The 16,934-nt window shown below is 39.5% G+C and overlaps 1 protein-coding gene across 2 annotated transcripts in view; it reads left to right on the top strand.

Moving 5' to 3' along the window:
- The window catches only part of MAD1L1 (mitotic arrest deficient 1 like 1), a 418,937-nt gene that overhangs the window by 27,566 nt on the left and 374,437 nt on the right, over nt 1–16,934 (top strand). For both annotated transcript variants that reach the window (XM_079320917.1, XM_079320916.1), the window contains exon 10: nt 7,621–7,707. In XM_079320917.1, the coding sequence (XP_079177043.1) occupies nt 7,621–7,707 (87 nt within the window). The remainder of the gene's footprint in view (nt 1–7,620; nt 7,708–16,934) is intronic.

The following is a 16,934-nucleotide window of genomic DNA, read 5'->3' as shown; positions in this document are numbered from 1 at the left end:
TTGGATACATGCAAATTATTTTTTTTTTTTCAGGTTTTGGAGGATTTTTGTGTCTTGTCCCTATGTCCCACTCCTCCTTCCCTGAGAAGAAGCTGATGTCTATTTTTTGGCTGGTCCAGGTCTCTTTTCAAGTGTCTTGAGAGTGACCTTGCAGAATGGAACCAGCAGAGTTTAGGTAGAATTGTCTGTTTATTTACACAGATATTCTTGCCTAATTTGAAAGCTAAGGGGTTAAATATTTTTATTTCAGATCCTTCTGAAATAACAGCCCTCCCTCCTGGCCCTCAGCTTGGTGAGGGGAATTTTTGAGCTTTTATTCATTGACATGGAAGTTAGAAAGAGAAGCTTCTGCCTGATCTTCTGGAAGTTTCATTTATTGCCTTGATTTTTTTAGCTGTCAGGGTTCTTTCCCAGTTTTGTATAAACCTGGTAATTGGCCTGGAATGGTTTTCAGGGTTTCTAATGACCCATTGTTGAATGATATCTCTGTGAAAGATACAACATCTGTCTGTTTGGAGTTTGTTTCCAATGAACATATCTTTGCATTTCAGTCTGGTTTTCAGATATTAATTTTTTGTTTATTGCTATTTATTCTACAACTATCCAAATGCCTTGAAAATCTAAGGATTCTAACCCACATTCTGCTGTCATTCTGTTCTTTAGATGAGTTTGATTTGCCCCCCACCTTCCTCATGAAGTCTCTTGGCTCCCCCTTAGTCACACTGTCCTCTCAGCCCAACCTCAGCTTGCCAAAAGGATTGTTCCAACTCCAGTGACAAACAGCAACTATAGGAAAAACAACCCTACTTATGACTCCCTAAAAGGAGTTTTTATTCGGTTCACGACATTAAATTTCCCTTCAGCTGTTGCTTTTTTCTTAAATTAAGTTTGTGATTAGGAGAAAGACTTAAAATGTCTTCTGCAGTAAAATGAAACATTACATTATTAAGTGTGTTTACATTTTGTGCTTGAAGTCTTAAGGGCAGTAGGTATGAAATTGTGTGCCACCATAATTTCCTTTCAACATAGTCATTAATATATAATTGCATTCACTAAATTGTAATTTGAGAAAATACATTTGCTTCTCTAATTGTGAAGATTGTGCTGATATCTCTGTTAGCATGAGAGCAGTAACAGCCATTTTTAAAATCCCTTTTGGTCATTTCCAAACTCTCTACTTTTGTGCTACTGCTGGTGAATACCTGACAGGTGCTTTAGAATTTTGTGTGGTTTTTTTTCTTTCTCTTCAGTGTCCAATCTATTTGGTGTAAGACCTTGAGAGCTCTTGATTTCCTTGTATAGGAAAAGCATAGGACAAAGAATATTTCCCAGCTTTGCAGATACAATCCCTGTGTCTTGAGATGTATGTTAAATGCCTTATTGGTGCTGAAATTGTTTCATTTAATAAAGCTCTCTTGATGACTCTGTCAAATTTTTGTTTCACCATGACCTCTAAAAGCTTTGAATTATGTCATGTGACTGAGCATGCAGTGGCAAACCTCAAAGCTGAGTATCTTTATCTTCCAGATCTGCAGTCTTGGTCCTGCTGTGTGTACATTCCCTCTGCTTGAGGTCCCTGAGAGCTTTTCACTTGTGAGGTTCCATTCCACTGTGCAATGTGTGTCTCTTACTCCTTTTCTGTGGATTGTTCTATGATTGCTTTTAGAGCAGTAGTAGGGATGAAAAAGAAGTTTGGACTGTTAAAATGCCAGCCCAATTTTTTTTTTTTCCAAATTAAAATTAATTTTATCTTGTTGAGCCCTTACCTATATCTTTAAAGTAGAAATGAACCTTGAACAATGCATTGCTATGATGCCATGGCTATGGGAGGAAAAAAGCTTTCTTCATTAAAATCCAGATAAGTTATTAACTGGAATTTAAGATAGATTTCTTCCCTTTTTTTCACTCCCCTCTTCAAATTATGGCTTGATTGGATTAATTGCTAATTTTGCAATTGCTTCAGAAGAGACATATCAATTGTCTTTAGAATTGTCAAGACACTTATAAACACTTAAAATGTTTTCTTACAAGTCAGTTGTTCTTCTGCTTCAAGTGGTTAATGGGGACATTTGCTTTCGTAAAGAGCAATTGGATTTGTTGATTTTATCACACAAATAAGAGTTCTCTAAATGAGGGGAACCTCGGAGGCTGAGATTGCTTATTGCTTTCACTTCCACTTCAGATTTCCTCCATTTGCTTTGTACATAAAATATTAAGCAGTCACTTTGTTGGAGAAACAGTCTCAGGTATACCTTAGTTTTGTGGGTTTGACAGCTCTTAGCACCTTCATTTGAATGAGTAAAGATTTGTGACTGCTTTTCAAAACATTTTAATCAAAGTGCTACAAAGCACTAAATGTGCCCTAATTGCCTGGAAACATTGAGGATTTGTTTTTGTGACTAATGTGTGTGGGAGATTACAGCCCATGTGGGTTGGTTAATGGAGTCAGGAATAGGAAGGGAGGATGTAGGCATGGAGATGTGAACAGGCAGGATCCTGGACTAGAGCTTGAAGGGGCTTTTCTGCAGGAGAAGTGCTGTTGTGAAAGTTAACTCTCAGAACTTCCAGCTCTGGACACCAGGTTTTAGTGGCAATATTTGCCTCTTGTCTGGTGAAGGGGAGCTAAGGAGTCCTCACAAGGAGGTGATGCAGATTTTGAAGAGAAAGGGATATGAAGCAATTTATAGATTTCTCATAACAAACACAGAGCTAATATGACCAAATTAAACTTAAAACTAAACTTCTGTATCCCAGAAGTCTGGATGAGCTGCTGTGATTGTTGTTATGTGCTGAACTTTCCTGCAGGGTGAGTCCTTCCAGGAACTGAGCTGCTTTTGGACTTGGTGAAGCTTCAGAGACAGAGGAGTCCTGTAAACCAGAGATAGAGGAGTTGAAGCAGTTAAGGAGATCAAATATACAAAGAGGATGTTTAAGATTCACTTCCAACATACAGGACAAGACTGTTACAGGCATTCCATGGCCTTTCTAATCACACAGGAATATTTAAAACAACTCAACTGCCTTTCCAGAAACCTTCTCTTGTTGTCATGTTATTGTTCTGTTTGTTCTTCAGATACTATTGTTTTCTTGCCTAGAAAGAAAATTAAATTATTTTTATAAAAGTAGAAAAGGTTCTTCTTGTGAAGAGGAGAATTTCAGAATCTTGTTACATTTCCTTGTACATAATACAAAAAAAAAGATAACGAACAAAATGAATATTTTGTACTTCTGGAAGATTACCTTAAAAAAAAACCCAACAAGGCAATAAACCAAACACTAAAACCCACAAAAACATCTGGAAATTGTTTTTCATAGAAGAGAATTAAGCAGATGTGGACTCCCTTTCTGTGCCTTATTTTCTTGACAAATACTTTAATAAGAACATTGGTCTCTGGGCTTTGTCAATTAATGATGTTTAAATGTAAAACTGAAAATACTGTGTCAAAAATCTGGTAATGTTCCATTTCAATTTAACATGACTTAGTTGAGGCAACCAAACCTGCCACTGTATATTCCTACTGAGTTAAATCTGTGAAGAGAAATATTAATTCAGCAGACTTCCAAAATAAGTAATTCTTAGTAATTTACTGTTATAAAGGTGGTATGACTTTGGTAGTTTGAATCAAATTTAATTAAACAAAAAGCAGTGAAGAACTCAGTCCTCCAGCCATAATTGATGAAGTGCCTGTTTTTCTCTTTAGTTTTACTTTTGTCTTGCACTTCCATATTTAAAATTTAATGTCTGATCTGCAGGTATGATCAAACCTCTTCCTTTGCTGTGCATTTTGAAACATTTTATAGAAGTAATAAGAAGTTGACATTCTGATAAATTATAAATTAAAAAATTTTTCTTTAACATGTTCATCTCCTTACAGTCTTGGTTTAATGTTCCTTCAACAGCTAATTCTCAGTGTGTAACTGTCACAGTTTATACTGAAATGGTGATAGATCCTTAACTAAGAACAGAGCCTTCCTCCAAATCCTGGGAAATGTCAGTTGTGTGCATTAAAAAAAAAAAGGCATACAAAATAGCATAAGCTGTTTTCCTCAAAAGTTTAAAAAATGTGACAGTGGGCACTAAAATTCATTGTATGACTTGGTTGGACATCCCATTAAGTTAATTTTTCACTTCATTTGAAAGGTTTAATGTTTTCATCACTCTTAAATATATCATTTTCAAATTACCTGTGCTTCAAAGGAAGGCAAAGAGCTTTGGTTACCAACAGCTTTGTCCCCCTCCTGCCTTGCTGTGCTGTAAACTGCTGGACTCATTTGCTTGTTTAGGGCAAAAGTAAACCTCATCCAAATTAGGCTTTAGTTCAACAAAAACAATTAAATTGTTTTTATAAATTTTTCTTAAGGAAGGGGGTCTCAGGAGGAAGGTGGGACAGAGGAAGAATGTTCAAGCTTTTAGCTTCTTGTGCCTTAGGAGAAGGAAACTGAAGGCAGTGATTTGCTCCTGCATTTTGCAAGTCCATTTTCCATTTGTTCATGTGAACTTTATTATTACAAAGCACATTAATGAATTTAGATAACACACTGCCCTGAATTGGACCATTCTGGGTCCCATTACAGGTTTTTGCATGGCAGGTGCACATGAAGTGTGAGGTTTTTGGTGGTTCCATGGGCTGTGTTAGTCCATGGGGAGAGAAGCTTCTTGCAGGTTTGCAGAGCAAACAGTGACAGTGCTCAGCTTTTCAGAAAGGGAGTTCTGGCTCTCTTTGGGTCAGGACAAAAACCTGAAGTTTTTTTTTTGTTTTTTTTTTTTTTTTTTTGAAACTTCCTCAACAAGCCATGGTGATTCCAGTATTGTTGGAGAGCTGTGTTGTCACAAAGATCCTTTTAAAACAGATTCCTTGCCTTTCCAATGCTGGCTTTGATATCAGCTGTTCCACAGGGAATGGACAGAGCTAAGCAAAAATTATAGACATCAAACATGTTGCTGTGTGTTGGATGCTGACAGATTCCTCTCTTTCCATGGCATCATTTGCAGAAAGTTGTGCAATGAGAGGGCTGGTTTCAGCTGGTTCTGTTTGCAGTGCTTTGGGACTCGACCAATTCTCTTCAAATTAAAAGCTTTGATTTAATTTTATTGTGCATGCAGTGCCATTCCTCTGCTTGGATCTGTGGAGATTTGGCTTTTGCCAAACTGCTGATGCTCAGGATAGGGTGTAAATCTCAGAACCAGGCTTTGAAACCTCTTAGGGTGCATGCAAAGGTGTCTTTGGCTCTGATCACCTGACATGATTTAGTGTTACAGAAAGTGAACTTTTCTTTACAGGAGATTAATACCCATGGACTTAGTTTTCTGTTACATATCTAAGCTACTCCACTTAGAAATTAATAAAAGCTATTTAATGCCAATAAAACATTGTCCAGAACTAAGTGTAAACCTGAAGCTGCCAATTGCTGGAACTGAGATTGGAAGCTGATTGTTGGTTTGAATGGCTGAACAGATGAGGATGATTGTTGTTTATTGGAAATCAGTCAGGAGCTGTCATTACTAGAAATCTGTGTCTTTTATAGCACTCTCTCTTTTTACTACTACATTAATTTCAGTTTCTGATCTCAGTCCTAATAGATTATGGTATGAATTTCTGGAAAAAAAAAAAAAAAAAAAACCAAAAAAAAAAACCAAGGAAAAAAAAAAATCAAGGCAGATACACATTTTTTGTACATTGGAAAAAGAATCTGTAAAATTATTTCAACCCAACACTTATACTGGGGTCTGGCACTCAACATAACCAGAGAGCTGCCTGATACTAACTATGCTTATGATAAATCTGCTGTATTTGGGTGATTTATTAGAAGCTTAGAACTGCATTTTTCAGAGCCTTATTGACTTGGCATTACACTGCACAAAGATTTTTCCTGTGGAAATCACTGTGTCTGCCTACAGCTTCTTTTTGCCAAACAAACTAAGTGTGCCCAGACCATTTCCCTGGTGTTCCCTCTGATGCCCAACCATTGGTACTCCTCAGTAAAGAGCTGGTGAACTGCTCGAGCTAAGGATCCCTTCAGGCTCAGCTACAAAACTATAAAATGTTATTTAATGCTGCAACACATTTGAAAATCCAGGTGCATGTTGGCTTAAAATTGACTTGTCTCTGCTAACAGAATTTTGTTTTTAGCCAAGCTATCTCCAGGTCATGACTTGGTTTCTTCTCATCATTCCCTTGGCTAGTGAGTGTGATGTCCTGTCCTGACTAATTTCTTTGCTGCAATCTGTGCCTCCATTATCTGATGGGAGAACACTTCCATCTGTTTAATTGTATATTGACTATGAAGACTTGGATGTAACACAAGTGGTATTAGAAGCCTCAAAATTTTCTGCTGAGGAGGGATAAAGGTTTGTAATTCTGGAAGTGAAATGCAGGAATCTTTCAGCTGGGATTGCCAGAATTGAATCCTATCTGCACCAGCTCAGCATTTAACTAATTTTCACTCAACTGGAAGTGACAGATAATTAAAGAGAAAAAGTGGTGCCTTTTTTTTTTTTTGATGTGAGCAGTTGGCTGAAAAATATTTTCAGAGAAAGGGCTCCTCTAGTCCTAGATCCAGTCAGAATCCAATGATCCTGTTCAGTTTCTGGAATAGCAGCCTCATTCCTGTGCTATATTTCAATACTGTACACTCTGACCAGGCCTAGTTTCATCTGCCAGCAGTAGTGGAACCTTGACTTGCTTGTTGGGGGACATGATAAATTGTGTTTCTGCAGATTTCAGTGCTGCAAAACTTATTTCCCACTTGTTCCCTATGAAAAGCCCTTTCAAGGTCTGGGTTACTTTCCCCCTTTGTGGGGGGTGCATCTTGGTGGAGCAAAGGGATGTATGTACCCAGTTCATACATGGATTCCCTTTCCAGTTTCCTTTCCTTTGGCACATGTGATAGAGATGCTTCTATTTTAGGGTGGGAAAACCTTTCTGATGGCTCAAGACAATTTTTTATTTTTATGACTTAAAGAGAGGCCTCTGAAAGAACAGTTTTCTCCTACAGAGGCTGTTGATGTGGTCTCTGGAACTGCCAGACTGGAGTTATCTTGATTCCATTCCATTACCTTTAAGCATTTGTCATTGGATTTGATGAAAAAATAAACCTATTTCTGACAACTGTGGTGTCGTTGCTAGCAGGTCTGTAGAAATCTCTGATCTCTTTGACAAGAAAAGGTTATCAGTGACATCTGAAGTTCTACCCAGAGCTGAGGGATTTTGGTTTTTGCTCCTGTGCCTCTGGAGTCATGGTGTGTGTGAAGGACTCTGAAATCTGCACACTGGCAACTCTGTGGGAGCACTGCTTTGAGTCACCTATGATGTACCTGAACATCTACACTCTCAGAGGGTGTTCAGCAGTAGCCAGAGTTGTTGAATTGTACAGTCTGCAGTTAGAGTTATTTTCTCCTTTTCTTACCCTCTTACTACTAATCCTGTGCTCATACTGTGATGGGTTTGGATTTTATGTGAGCTGGACAGGCTGCAGCTCTTTGTTGTTCTAAGGGACTGCAAAAGGTTTGGCCCCAGGAAATTGGCTTCTTTTGGTGAGACCTGTTCTATGGCTCTGCATGGAATATAGATTTGTAACCAATGATTTGTTAAAAGTTTTTATTTTGTTTTAATTGTGTAGGACACCTGATGATCTCTCAAGACAGATTGTGGCCCTGCAGCAGCGGGAGCTTGCCCTGAAAGAGCAGAATTCCACCTTCATGAACAGGTGAGTGACTCCAGGAGGGGATGCTGGTAGCAAGACCCTGCTATGTTCAAGCACAGAGAAAGGAAACAAGGACTGCAAACAGACAACTGCTCTTTATATTTCCTTGATGTTCCATGGAACCTTCTGTGCCACCTTCTGTTCTTTCCCATGTTGATAAAGGGCTTTCTGCTTACTGAGATCCTTGCAGGAAGAAAAAGATGAGTAACTGTGGATGATGCAGTGAAGAGTTAATCAAGCTTTGTTATGAGCTACAGTGTTTGCAGAGGGAAATGAATTGCTTTCCCCAGACCATTTCATCTGGAAAGGAAATGTCACAAAGCAAAATGTGCCAAATATCCATCTAGGTATGGGAATGGGAGTAGGAGCTCTGAGGACTGTGATTTGACTGCTACAAGGACCAGGTTGTAGAGGTGATGAAGGAAAAGGATGTTTGCAATTTTGGTGGCAAAGTACTGCCAGGCTTTGAGAGGAGCAGTCTGTTTATGGAGTGAGATGCATGTTTGAAACATGAGGGTGTTTAAACCATTGCCCTCCTGTGGGAGTGAATATGTAATGGGGAAATGAATTTGCCAGAGCTAAACTTTCCAGACTGTACTGGTTCCACAGCCTTTCTGAACACAGTTCCACAGCATGCCAGACAGTGCCTCTCACACTCATCTTCTTGCTTCCCTCCCTGTTAATTCCACACCTTAGGAGCCCTCTGTTAAAGCCATTCTTGTGAAAAGCAATACCTCTGTCTTTCAAAAAGACCCTGCACTGTTTGCACTGCAGGGTTGTATCTGCCTTGGCTGAGCAAAGGAGTGTGGAGAATCTCAGCCTTTGGTGTAAAAATGCTGAATGTAAAGCAGTCAGTAGAGCTGAGCTCTGATGGGCACACTTAGCTTGTGGTGGGCAGCATTTCCTGATGTGCCTCCTGAGGCAGGTGCTGCATTTTGGTTCAAGAGATGATGTGGCTTGGGCTCCACCTTCCTAATGATGGGCAGGATTCAAGCAGGGTGTAAAAAACTTTGGCTGTGCTGCTGCTGTTAATGAAACTGTTTAGTCACTTGTAAAAGGGATAGCTAAGTGTCAATTCCCAGGAGTGAGCCAGCCAAATTGTTGTGTGGTTTTTGCTGTGAAGTTTACAGGGGAAGGAAAAAAAAAGTCACCAATATGAAAAAGACATTCTGTATATTAAAAATAAATCAACCAAACTGTTAAATCCACAACTGATTAAATGATCAAATAAAAGAATGATGGTAGTGATTGAGCTACAGATTTGGGGTGGGTTTATTTTTTTTTTTTTTAGGCTGCTTCACAGCCTCTCAGAGAAGTTATTTTTCTAAATTTATTAATGGCCAAGGGGAATCGTCTGTTGAAAAAGCAGCCTTTTGGTAGTGCCTGTTCATCTAGATATAATTGTGCCAATTTAGTTTAAAAATAAAAACATGATTAAAATTACTTTCTGATTTCAAGTTAAATGGGCTGTAAAGGTGCTCAAATTAAAATTCTAACATTTTCCTGATGCAATGCTGTGTGTCATTTCTGAAACGGATAATTTTGACTTTCTTCTATCACATACCTTATTCTGTCTTAAAAAGAAGGCAATAAGATAAAATTTTAAAAACCTTTCATTACAGGTGATTTAAAAGTTCCCAGCAGAAGGTTTTGAGTTTTTGGAAATAAAACCTTGTTAAGGAAGCAAACCTAATTTTCTTCTTTCCATAAATCTTTTCCAGATTTAGCTGATGTTCTTCTTTTATTTGTTTCATAATGGTATTCAGAATTGTCTTGTATTAGAGTAACTTAATATGTGATCATGCCTCCCTCTAGTGATGGAGCCCAGCACTTATTCAGCTTTCTATTGTTTTTCTCTTTCAGCCACAGGTTCTTTTTCCTTTAGTTGAAATATGTTGTCTTTGGTGCTGATTGTGCAATGTGTGATCTATAAAATCAGTGGTTATGTGTGTATAGAGCAATGTGCAGTACAAACATCATAAAATTTGTGTCTACCCTAAGAATTTTGAGTTTTCTTGACTAAAATTAATGAATTGGCAGTTGCTTAAGAAAACATCATCACAAATTGACACCTGAATTTATTTTTATGACAATGAAGGAGAGAATCACAGATAGTCCAGGCTCACCTGTTGCAACAGTGCAAAACTGTGTTTGGTAGAAGAGATTTTTGAGCGTCATGGTAAAGAACATTATATGGTCACCTTGCTTACCTGGCAGCTGTTGGGTCTTTGTGCAGTGGATGTGTGTGTGCCCATCACCAAGCTTTTGAACACAGGCAGGAGTGCAGCTTTGCAAGCTGATTTCTTTCTCTCTGTCTTTACACTGCAATCATCTTGGTTTGTATTCCCAGTGATGCTTTCCCACATTGTTCAGTGGCTGGGGTAGACACTTGCCAGCTGCTATTTCTGCTTCCAGTGTCCTGTAGTTGATCTAGAATGGGGACTTATGGTTGATAAACACCTTTTCTGAATGGTTTCACCAAACAGAAAATTTACTTCTTCTCATTTTTGCATTCTTGACTTGCTTTCCATTTATTGCTGTGCATTTTGTAGAGCCAGTGTTTGTGTAATTAAGAAGGCAGTAGAGATGATCCCACCACAAAGAGACAACATCACTACAAACTCACCTTTGCAGTGGTATTTCCCTGTGTGGGGATCTGCACTGCAATCTGTGTTTTGTGTGCCTGTGCAATTGCCAGTGTCTCCAGACCTCCCAGAGACCAAATGATGATGCATATCCTATTTGCTCCATCACTCACATTGGATGCTTTTAGACACAGAACCACAGGACTGAATTTCCTGAGCAGTAGGTTGAAATCAATTTCTATTAACAGTGATTGTTTACACATCTGAGATGTGTAGACTCCCTTGGAGCTTGCTATTTTTACTAAGGGGAGAAAAACCTTCCTGTGGTGCCAGCATGGGGCAAGAGGAGAGGGTCACTTTAGCACTGAACACATGGGCAGCAACTCACTTCACTTGGCAGCTTCAGGATGGCTGAGTAATGTAGCTGAAAGTGCCATTAATCCTGCCTGATGGACTCTCAGTGCTGCTTTGGAGTGTGTTGCTAGAAGTCATATAAATAGAGTAAATTACACTTTCAGCAGCAGGAAGGGTCGTGGAGCTTTTTAACTGCAGAGCAAAGATAACAATGCAAAGGTTTCAAAAGCTCAAAAGAAGATTGCTCAGGGCCACTTTGATGGCAAGAATTGTACCTGTTCTGCTGTTTAGGAAAAGGTGATGGAAGGGAGGTGTTTAATTAGTGGATCAGTTTAACCATGCAGCCACTATTAGTTAAAGCCCATTTTCCCCCCAGCTGTGACTGCTGTAGGTGTGGTACACTGAAATGTGTTGGTGGTTGTAGTTTGGAATATAGAAAGTCAGCCCAGTGGTTCATAAGCTTTTCTCTCATGGAGAAATGATGTAGCAGTTATACTATTTTTTGAAGTGAGAAAAGCTGTGTATTTATTGTGCCTGCTTCCCATCTGCATATTTGCTCTCTGTGGAGAGATTTCCCCAAACAATCCTGGCAAAGTGTTCTAGAATGTGAAATGTTGTCCTGTGAGATGGCTCATGTGAAGGAATGATGCTGCTTCATGGCTTGAACTTTGCTGCATTTCTGAAAGACAAACTATGAAAATGGTTACTTGTGGCTCCTCCCAAAGGGATCATTTCTACTTTTGCTCTTGTGGTCTAAGTGCACTATTGATTTTGGACCTTGAGATGTCTTGTGGAAAGTCAAAAACAAGGAAACACGTGGGTGAGGTTGGTTCTGGGCAGGATGAAGGACACAAGGGAAAATGGAAGAGCAGTAAATCCTTGGTTCTGGTGTTGAGATCCCAGAGCTGATGGCTTATTCCCATCACCTCATGTCAGAAACCCAGCCATGTGTTTTGACATATTGTTTCATATGGGAAAAGGGACACAGAGAATGTGTTTGGAAAAGGATTTTCCTACTGCAAGTGCTTACAGAGTTGTGTAAGAGACGTGGTTGTTTACCAACTTTATTCATATAAATCATGTAAAACTGATTTACCCAAACAACCTGCTGTGTGTGTTGTTGCTTAAAATGAAATAAAACCCCAAACCATTGAAAACCAGGGAATGTAGATTGCAAACTGAACAGAAAATGCTTTAGACTTGGGCAGCAGGGATTTTTTTTTAAATTAAAAAAAAAATGAATGAGTAATGGTAAGCCCAGAACTGTCCATCTTCATAAGTGCTGTTAGCTCAGAAGTGCTGTAAATCTATTGCCCAACCTCTCTTTTCCTTGGATGTCCCAATGAATGTCAGTCACAAAAACAAATAGAGCCTGTCAGACTTCTTCCCCTAATCTTCTGCAAAGTTGGACAGAAGTTTAATTACAGTGAAGTGTCTTTTATCTGACAGAGAAAGAAGTGCTAGCTTTTTAATAGGCTTTATGAGTTATTTTGTGATCAAAAGAAGCACTTAATGTCTAATATAGGACAAGGTAGGGAATTTTTTTCTTCCTTTGTTCATCTATATGGCACATTGCACCTTGATTTATACCTGGAGGTGTCTGTGTACCTAATATCAGACAAATGTTTATTCACAGTGCTTCAGGGCAATATTAACTGCTGGCAGGTTCTGCATTCATTTTACAGAGTGAGATGATGGAGAAATGACTGTAGATGCTGCTTTTCCTTTTCTCCAAAATGAATCTTTCCTGCACTTTTATACCAGTAGTGTCTCATTAAGTGACCAATCTACATATTCATATAGTAAGCAACATCTGATTATTCATTGCTCTAATTAGGTAAATACAAAGCTTTTTTATTTTTTTCTATCATATAGTTAGCAGAAAATAGGAAGGCAAAAAAATAATTTAATGAAGACATTGACTTATGCTTCCAATTTGAAAAACATGGGATTTTGCCCAGACCTTTGCTTTTCACGATTGTGCCATTTTTAGTCTGATTTCCTGAGGAAGTGAGGCTTATTACTGTGCTTTGTGTGTGTATGTAGATGAGATTTGTCTGTGCCTACCCTACACTTTTGAACTCGAAGTTGTGTTCTGTCAAGCTTGGCAGATGGTGGAGGTCTCAACAATAATGAATTGCAGCAAGTTTAAGGCAGGCAGATCTCCAGCTGCAGATCTCCATCCTCAGGCCATGCCCTGAGGTCATGTCAGGGTTCAGAGCCCTACAAGCAAACAGATTTGGGAATGTCCCATTGTCAGGGGGGCTCCTTTGGAGATCAGGCCTCACACCTGGCAGCACCACAGTCCATCATTTTTGCTCTTCCATGCCTTCCAAAGGCTCATGGCATTTGAGAGTACCATGGAAATGTTGCTGGCATCATTTTTGTGCTTTTCATGCTGCATGTCATTTTGGTATGAGAAAAAAAGGTCTGCTTGAGTCAGGAGTCACCTTTTGAGAGAGAAATCCATAGGAAAGCAGACAACTTTGGTTCTGGAGCTCATGGGACATTCTCTTTGTGTTTAGAAAGAAAATGTGTAGAAAAAGCCAAAGAAGCAGCCTGGAGGGGATAGACAAAGCTGTGATGATACCATAGTCTCAGCCTGGAGCTCTGTGGAGACTGGAGTGCAGAACCAGTGCAAATATTAGCACTTGGTTTCTTACCTTTCATTTGACTGTGCTTCTGGGACAACATTCAAGAATAATCTGAGAGAGCATTCTGTTCAGTGCTCTGATCACTTCTAATTGTTAAAAAAAAAAAATTGTAGAAACTATTTAACTCTGTTCTTAACAGTTCTTCTTGTTCCAGGGTCGTGATTGACCCTGGGTGTTCCTAGCAGCATCCCTGATGTCTGTGCATCTCTTTATTCCTGGAATGAACAATAGCTTTCATCTGTTAGTGCTCATCTGGAGATGCTGATTCAGCATTCCCTTGGTAGCAGTGGGCATTATTGACCAGAAAAATGTATAAAAATAACCAGCTAATTTGGTAGGAAGCACAGGCTGTTCTTGGTAGTGTGTGGTACAGCAGACACCGTGTTTGGAACTGCACTGTAAAAGTTAGGGAAGGAGAAATCTGTCTTCCATCTCTCCTGTGCATGAGTCACATCTACACTATAAATCTTTCCCTTCTGTGAGATTAAAATTCCTAAAAATTCTAGATGAAATAGATGTATCTTTATACTAGTCCAGAGTTCTCAGAAACCAGAATGAATATTTAGATATTGAAGTAATTAGAAGTCAAACCTTATTATCTATTTTCATTATTCTTATTCTTTCCTTCTTAGCAGAGGGATGCTGTGATCAAATTAATGATTTACAGGAGGCTGATGGGCAAAGGAAGAGTGCCTCACATCCATGCTATATTTGTGGTATGAATACAAAAAGAGGAATTGTAATCTCAGCTGTGCAGTAGGCAGCAGTACAGAAATATTCTACTTTGAAACCAGTAGTATTATGTAAAACCATATATTCAGACTGCTGCCAAGCTTTATATAGAGCTCTGGGAATTGTAGTGCTTTAAGTTTTTCAGTTCTTAGGGATTTGTCTTTTATTTCCTCTGCAACGTGGCAGTATGCCTTGAAAAATTGATGTGAGTTGGAAAGAGTAGGGCCTATCAGTTTGATAGTATCTTTGGAATCAGAGTTGAAGTCCAGGGTGGTCCCATAAATGAGGAAGATGAATGGAGCCCAAGAAGTCTGGACTCAGTTTCTGGAGTGTTTTCTTGGGTGCTGAGTCACTTCATCCAGTGACACGAGTTTCTCACCTCATGAATGAAAACAAACATTACATCCTGCCTACTCTGCACATCCCTATTTTTAAGGAAAATAAAACACATTAATTGCTATCTACCCATCCCTATTAAGAATTTTTTGTTCCTTTCTCTCCCAAATACAAATTTGTTTCTTCCCATACAGTATTTTGAAATGACAGTAATGACTGTGGCTCCTGAACTGTGTGTTTCATGAGAAGAACATCAGCAGTCAAACAGGGCTGTGTTTAACAATTTTGTCTCTTAATTTGTAATGCTAGAACTGCAATACAGCTTTCCTGAGCAGTCATGGGAAACCAGAGGAAGATTGGTGGCAGAATGCAGAATGAATTTTCTGTCTTTTTATACTCATTTATTTGAACACCTACTGTAGTTGCTGTAATAACAGGAGTTTCGAAGACTATGGATTTTTCTAAAGTATTTTATGGTACTGTTGATATTGTTTATTTTGAGCAGATTGATGAGGACAGCCAGAATACACTGAGACATTTTACCAAGGTAAATGTGAATTCTATAGGATTTTTTAACCTGCTGTAAAATGGTGTCAGTTCAAGTACTGCACAGAATATGGTTATGTCTGAAAAATAGATTGTCTGGCCTGGGATGTCTCAATCAGTTGATGATATCTGCATATACACTTTGTTCAGCTCCATAACTAACTGCTTCTTGAACAATTTCTCATCTGGATCACATCCTCTCTACTGCTGTTATTGGTATTTTCATTATGTGTTTAATATTCCTTGTGGCTGCTTTTATGCACATATGAATGTATAGAGCAAAACGCTGAAGGTTTATCACTGGTGCTGGTGGTAAGGCATTTTTAATTAGTCATGAATATTCTCCTACTGTCAAAGTTTTATCATCTGTACAAAAGACATACTGCTTGGAAAGTTTATTCAAGAAGTGAGCTGCTTGTCTTTTTTAGCTGTGTAAGGCAAAAAAAACCCCAAACTTGTCATGAATTGCAGTCAACCCCCCTCCCAAAAAGCAGCTTTCTCTTGCTGCTCTGAAAGTTAAATGACTAATGTGCATAATTTATTTGAGCATCTGTGCTAAAAACTTGCATACCAAGTTCTAGTTCAATGTGATCAACAATGGCGAAAATTAGGATTTCTCATGGAAATGCTGAGGGATGTGAACATGTGTAGGCTAAACCGGTGCCTGACAAACCTTCTTATTGTGCAGTGCTAATGGTGAAACACAATTTTTTTTCTGCTGTAATTGCATTTCCCCCCCTCGGCTGCTTAATTTGCTCCTTTTCAAAATTCGGGTGGTTTTAGCTGCACTTCATATTTGGATTCCTGCTTTTTCTGGAGTCTGCATAAAAACTCCTAAGTTGTCTTGTGATATTTCTAAGGGTAAGATACCCTGAGCTGCCTGAGCTGAGCATCAGCATCCCGAGCTGGGGCTGGGCTTTGCAGTAACTGGCTGAGGACAGGAGATGGTGCCGGCAGCCTTGGCAGCTGCTCTGCCTTCCCTCCCCTCCTCCTCCACCTCCTCTGCCTTGCACAGCCAGGCTGCTGTCACCAGCATTATAAATTCTGCAGCCAATTAGCTAAAAAATGTTACAAGTGAAAGGAAAGAGAAGAAGCTGTAGAACATCTTGATGTGAATATGCCTGTTTCAGAAATTCTTCCTGTGCAGAGCTTGAATCACAGAATGGTTTGGGTTGGAAGGGACCTTAAAAATCATGTTTCCAACCCAGTGCCATGGGCAGGGATGCCACTCACTAGACCAGGTTGCTCAGGGTCTCATTCAACCTGGCCTTGAACACTTCCAGGGATGGCACATCCATTGCCTCTCTGGGCAGCCTGTTCCTGTGCTTTACCACCCTCTGAGTAAAGAATTTCATCCTAATGCTTGATCTAAACCTGCCCTCTGTCAGTTTGAAACCATTGCCCCAGGTCTTACCACTTTCTACCTGTACAAAAGGTCCCTCTCCCTCCCTTTCATAAACCTTTAGGCACCTGGGGGCCACAATAAGGTCTCCCCAGAGCCTTCTCTCCTCCAGGCTGAACAACTCCAGCTCTCTCAGCTTGGCTTTATAGGAGAGATGCTCCAAGCCTTGAGGCATCTTCCTGACCCAGCTGTACCTTCTGCTGCAGCTCTGGTGCAGCTTTTGGCACTTGGTTAAGGAAGAAGAAGCTGGTTTGGAGGAGTCAAGGCAAGGCCTTCTTAGGAAATTGTGCTGCTAAAGTCTTATGTTAGATATTGGAAAGATCCTGGCTGTGTTCATGCCTTGCTGGTGCTTCCTCCTTTCTCCAGCCTTGTCCACAAGATTTGTTGTTGAAGGAAATTCATTGAAAAAAAATAAGTCAGACCAATTTCTTAGTTCTTGCATGGGTATCACAGAAGGCAAATGTGTTTATAGTTAGTTCTTCTCTGTCTCTCTTTGAAAGAGTATTTGATGTGTTTTCAGGCAGCAGTGGCTCAGCCATGCCCTGTTCAGGAGAAATGCTGACAATTTCTCAGTGCAGTCATTCTGTTGCAGGAATGTGTCCCTCCTTAGGAAGGACAGGG

The sequence above is a fragment of the Erithacus rubecula genome (genome assembly GCF_903797595.1).
Source record: "Erithacus rubecula genome assembly, chromosome: 17".
In the NCBI taxonomy this organism is placed as follows: Eukaryota; Metazoa; Chordata; class Aves; order Passeriformes; family Muscicapidae; genus Erithacus; species Erithacus rubecula.
The sequence above is the reverse complement of the archived record's forward strand: the minus strand, read 5'-3'. Positions and strand labels throughout refer to the sequence as shown.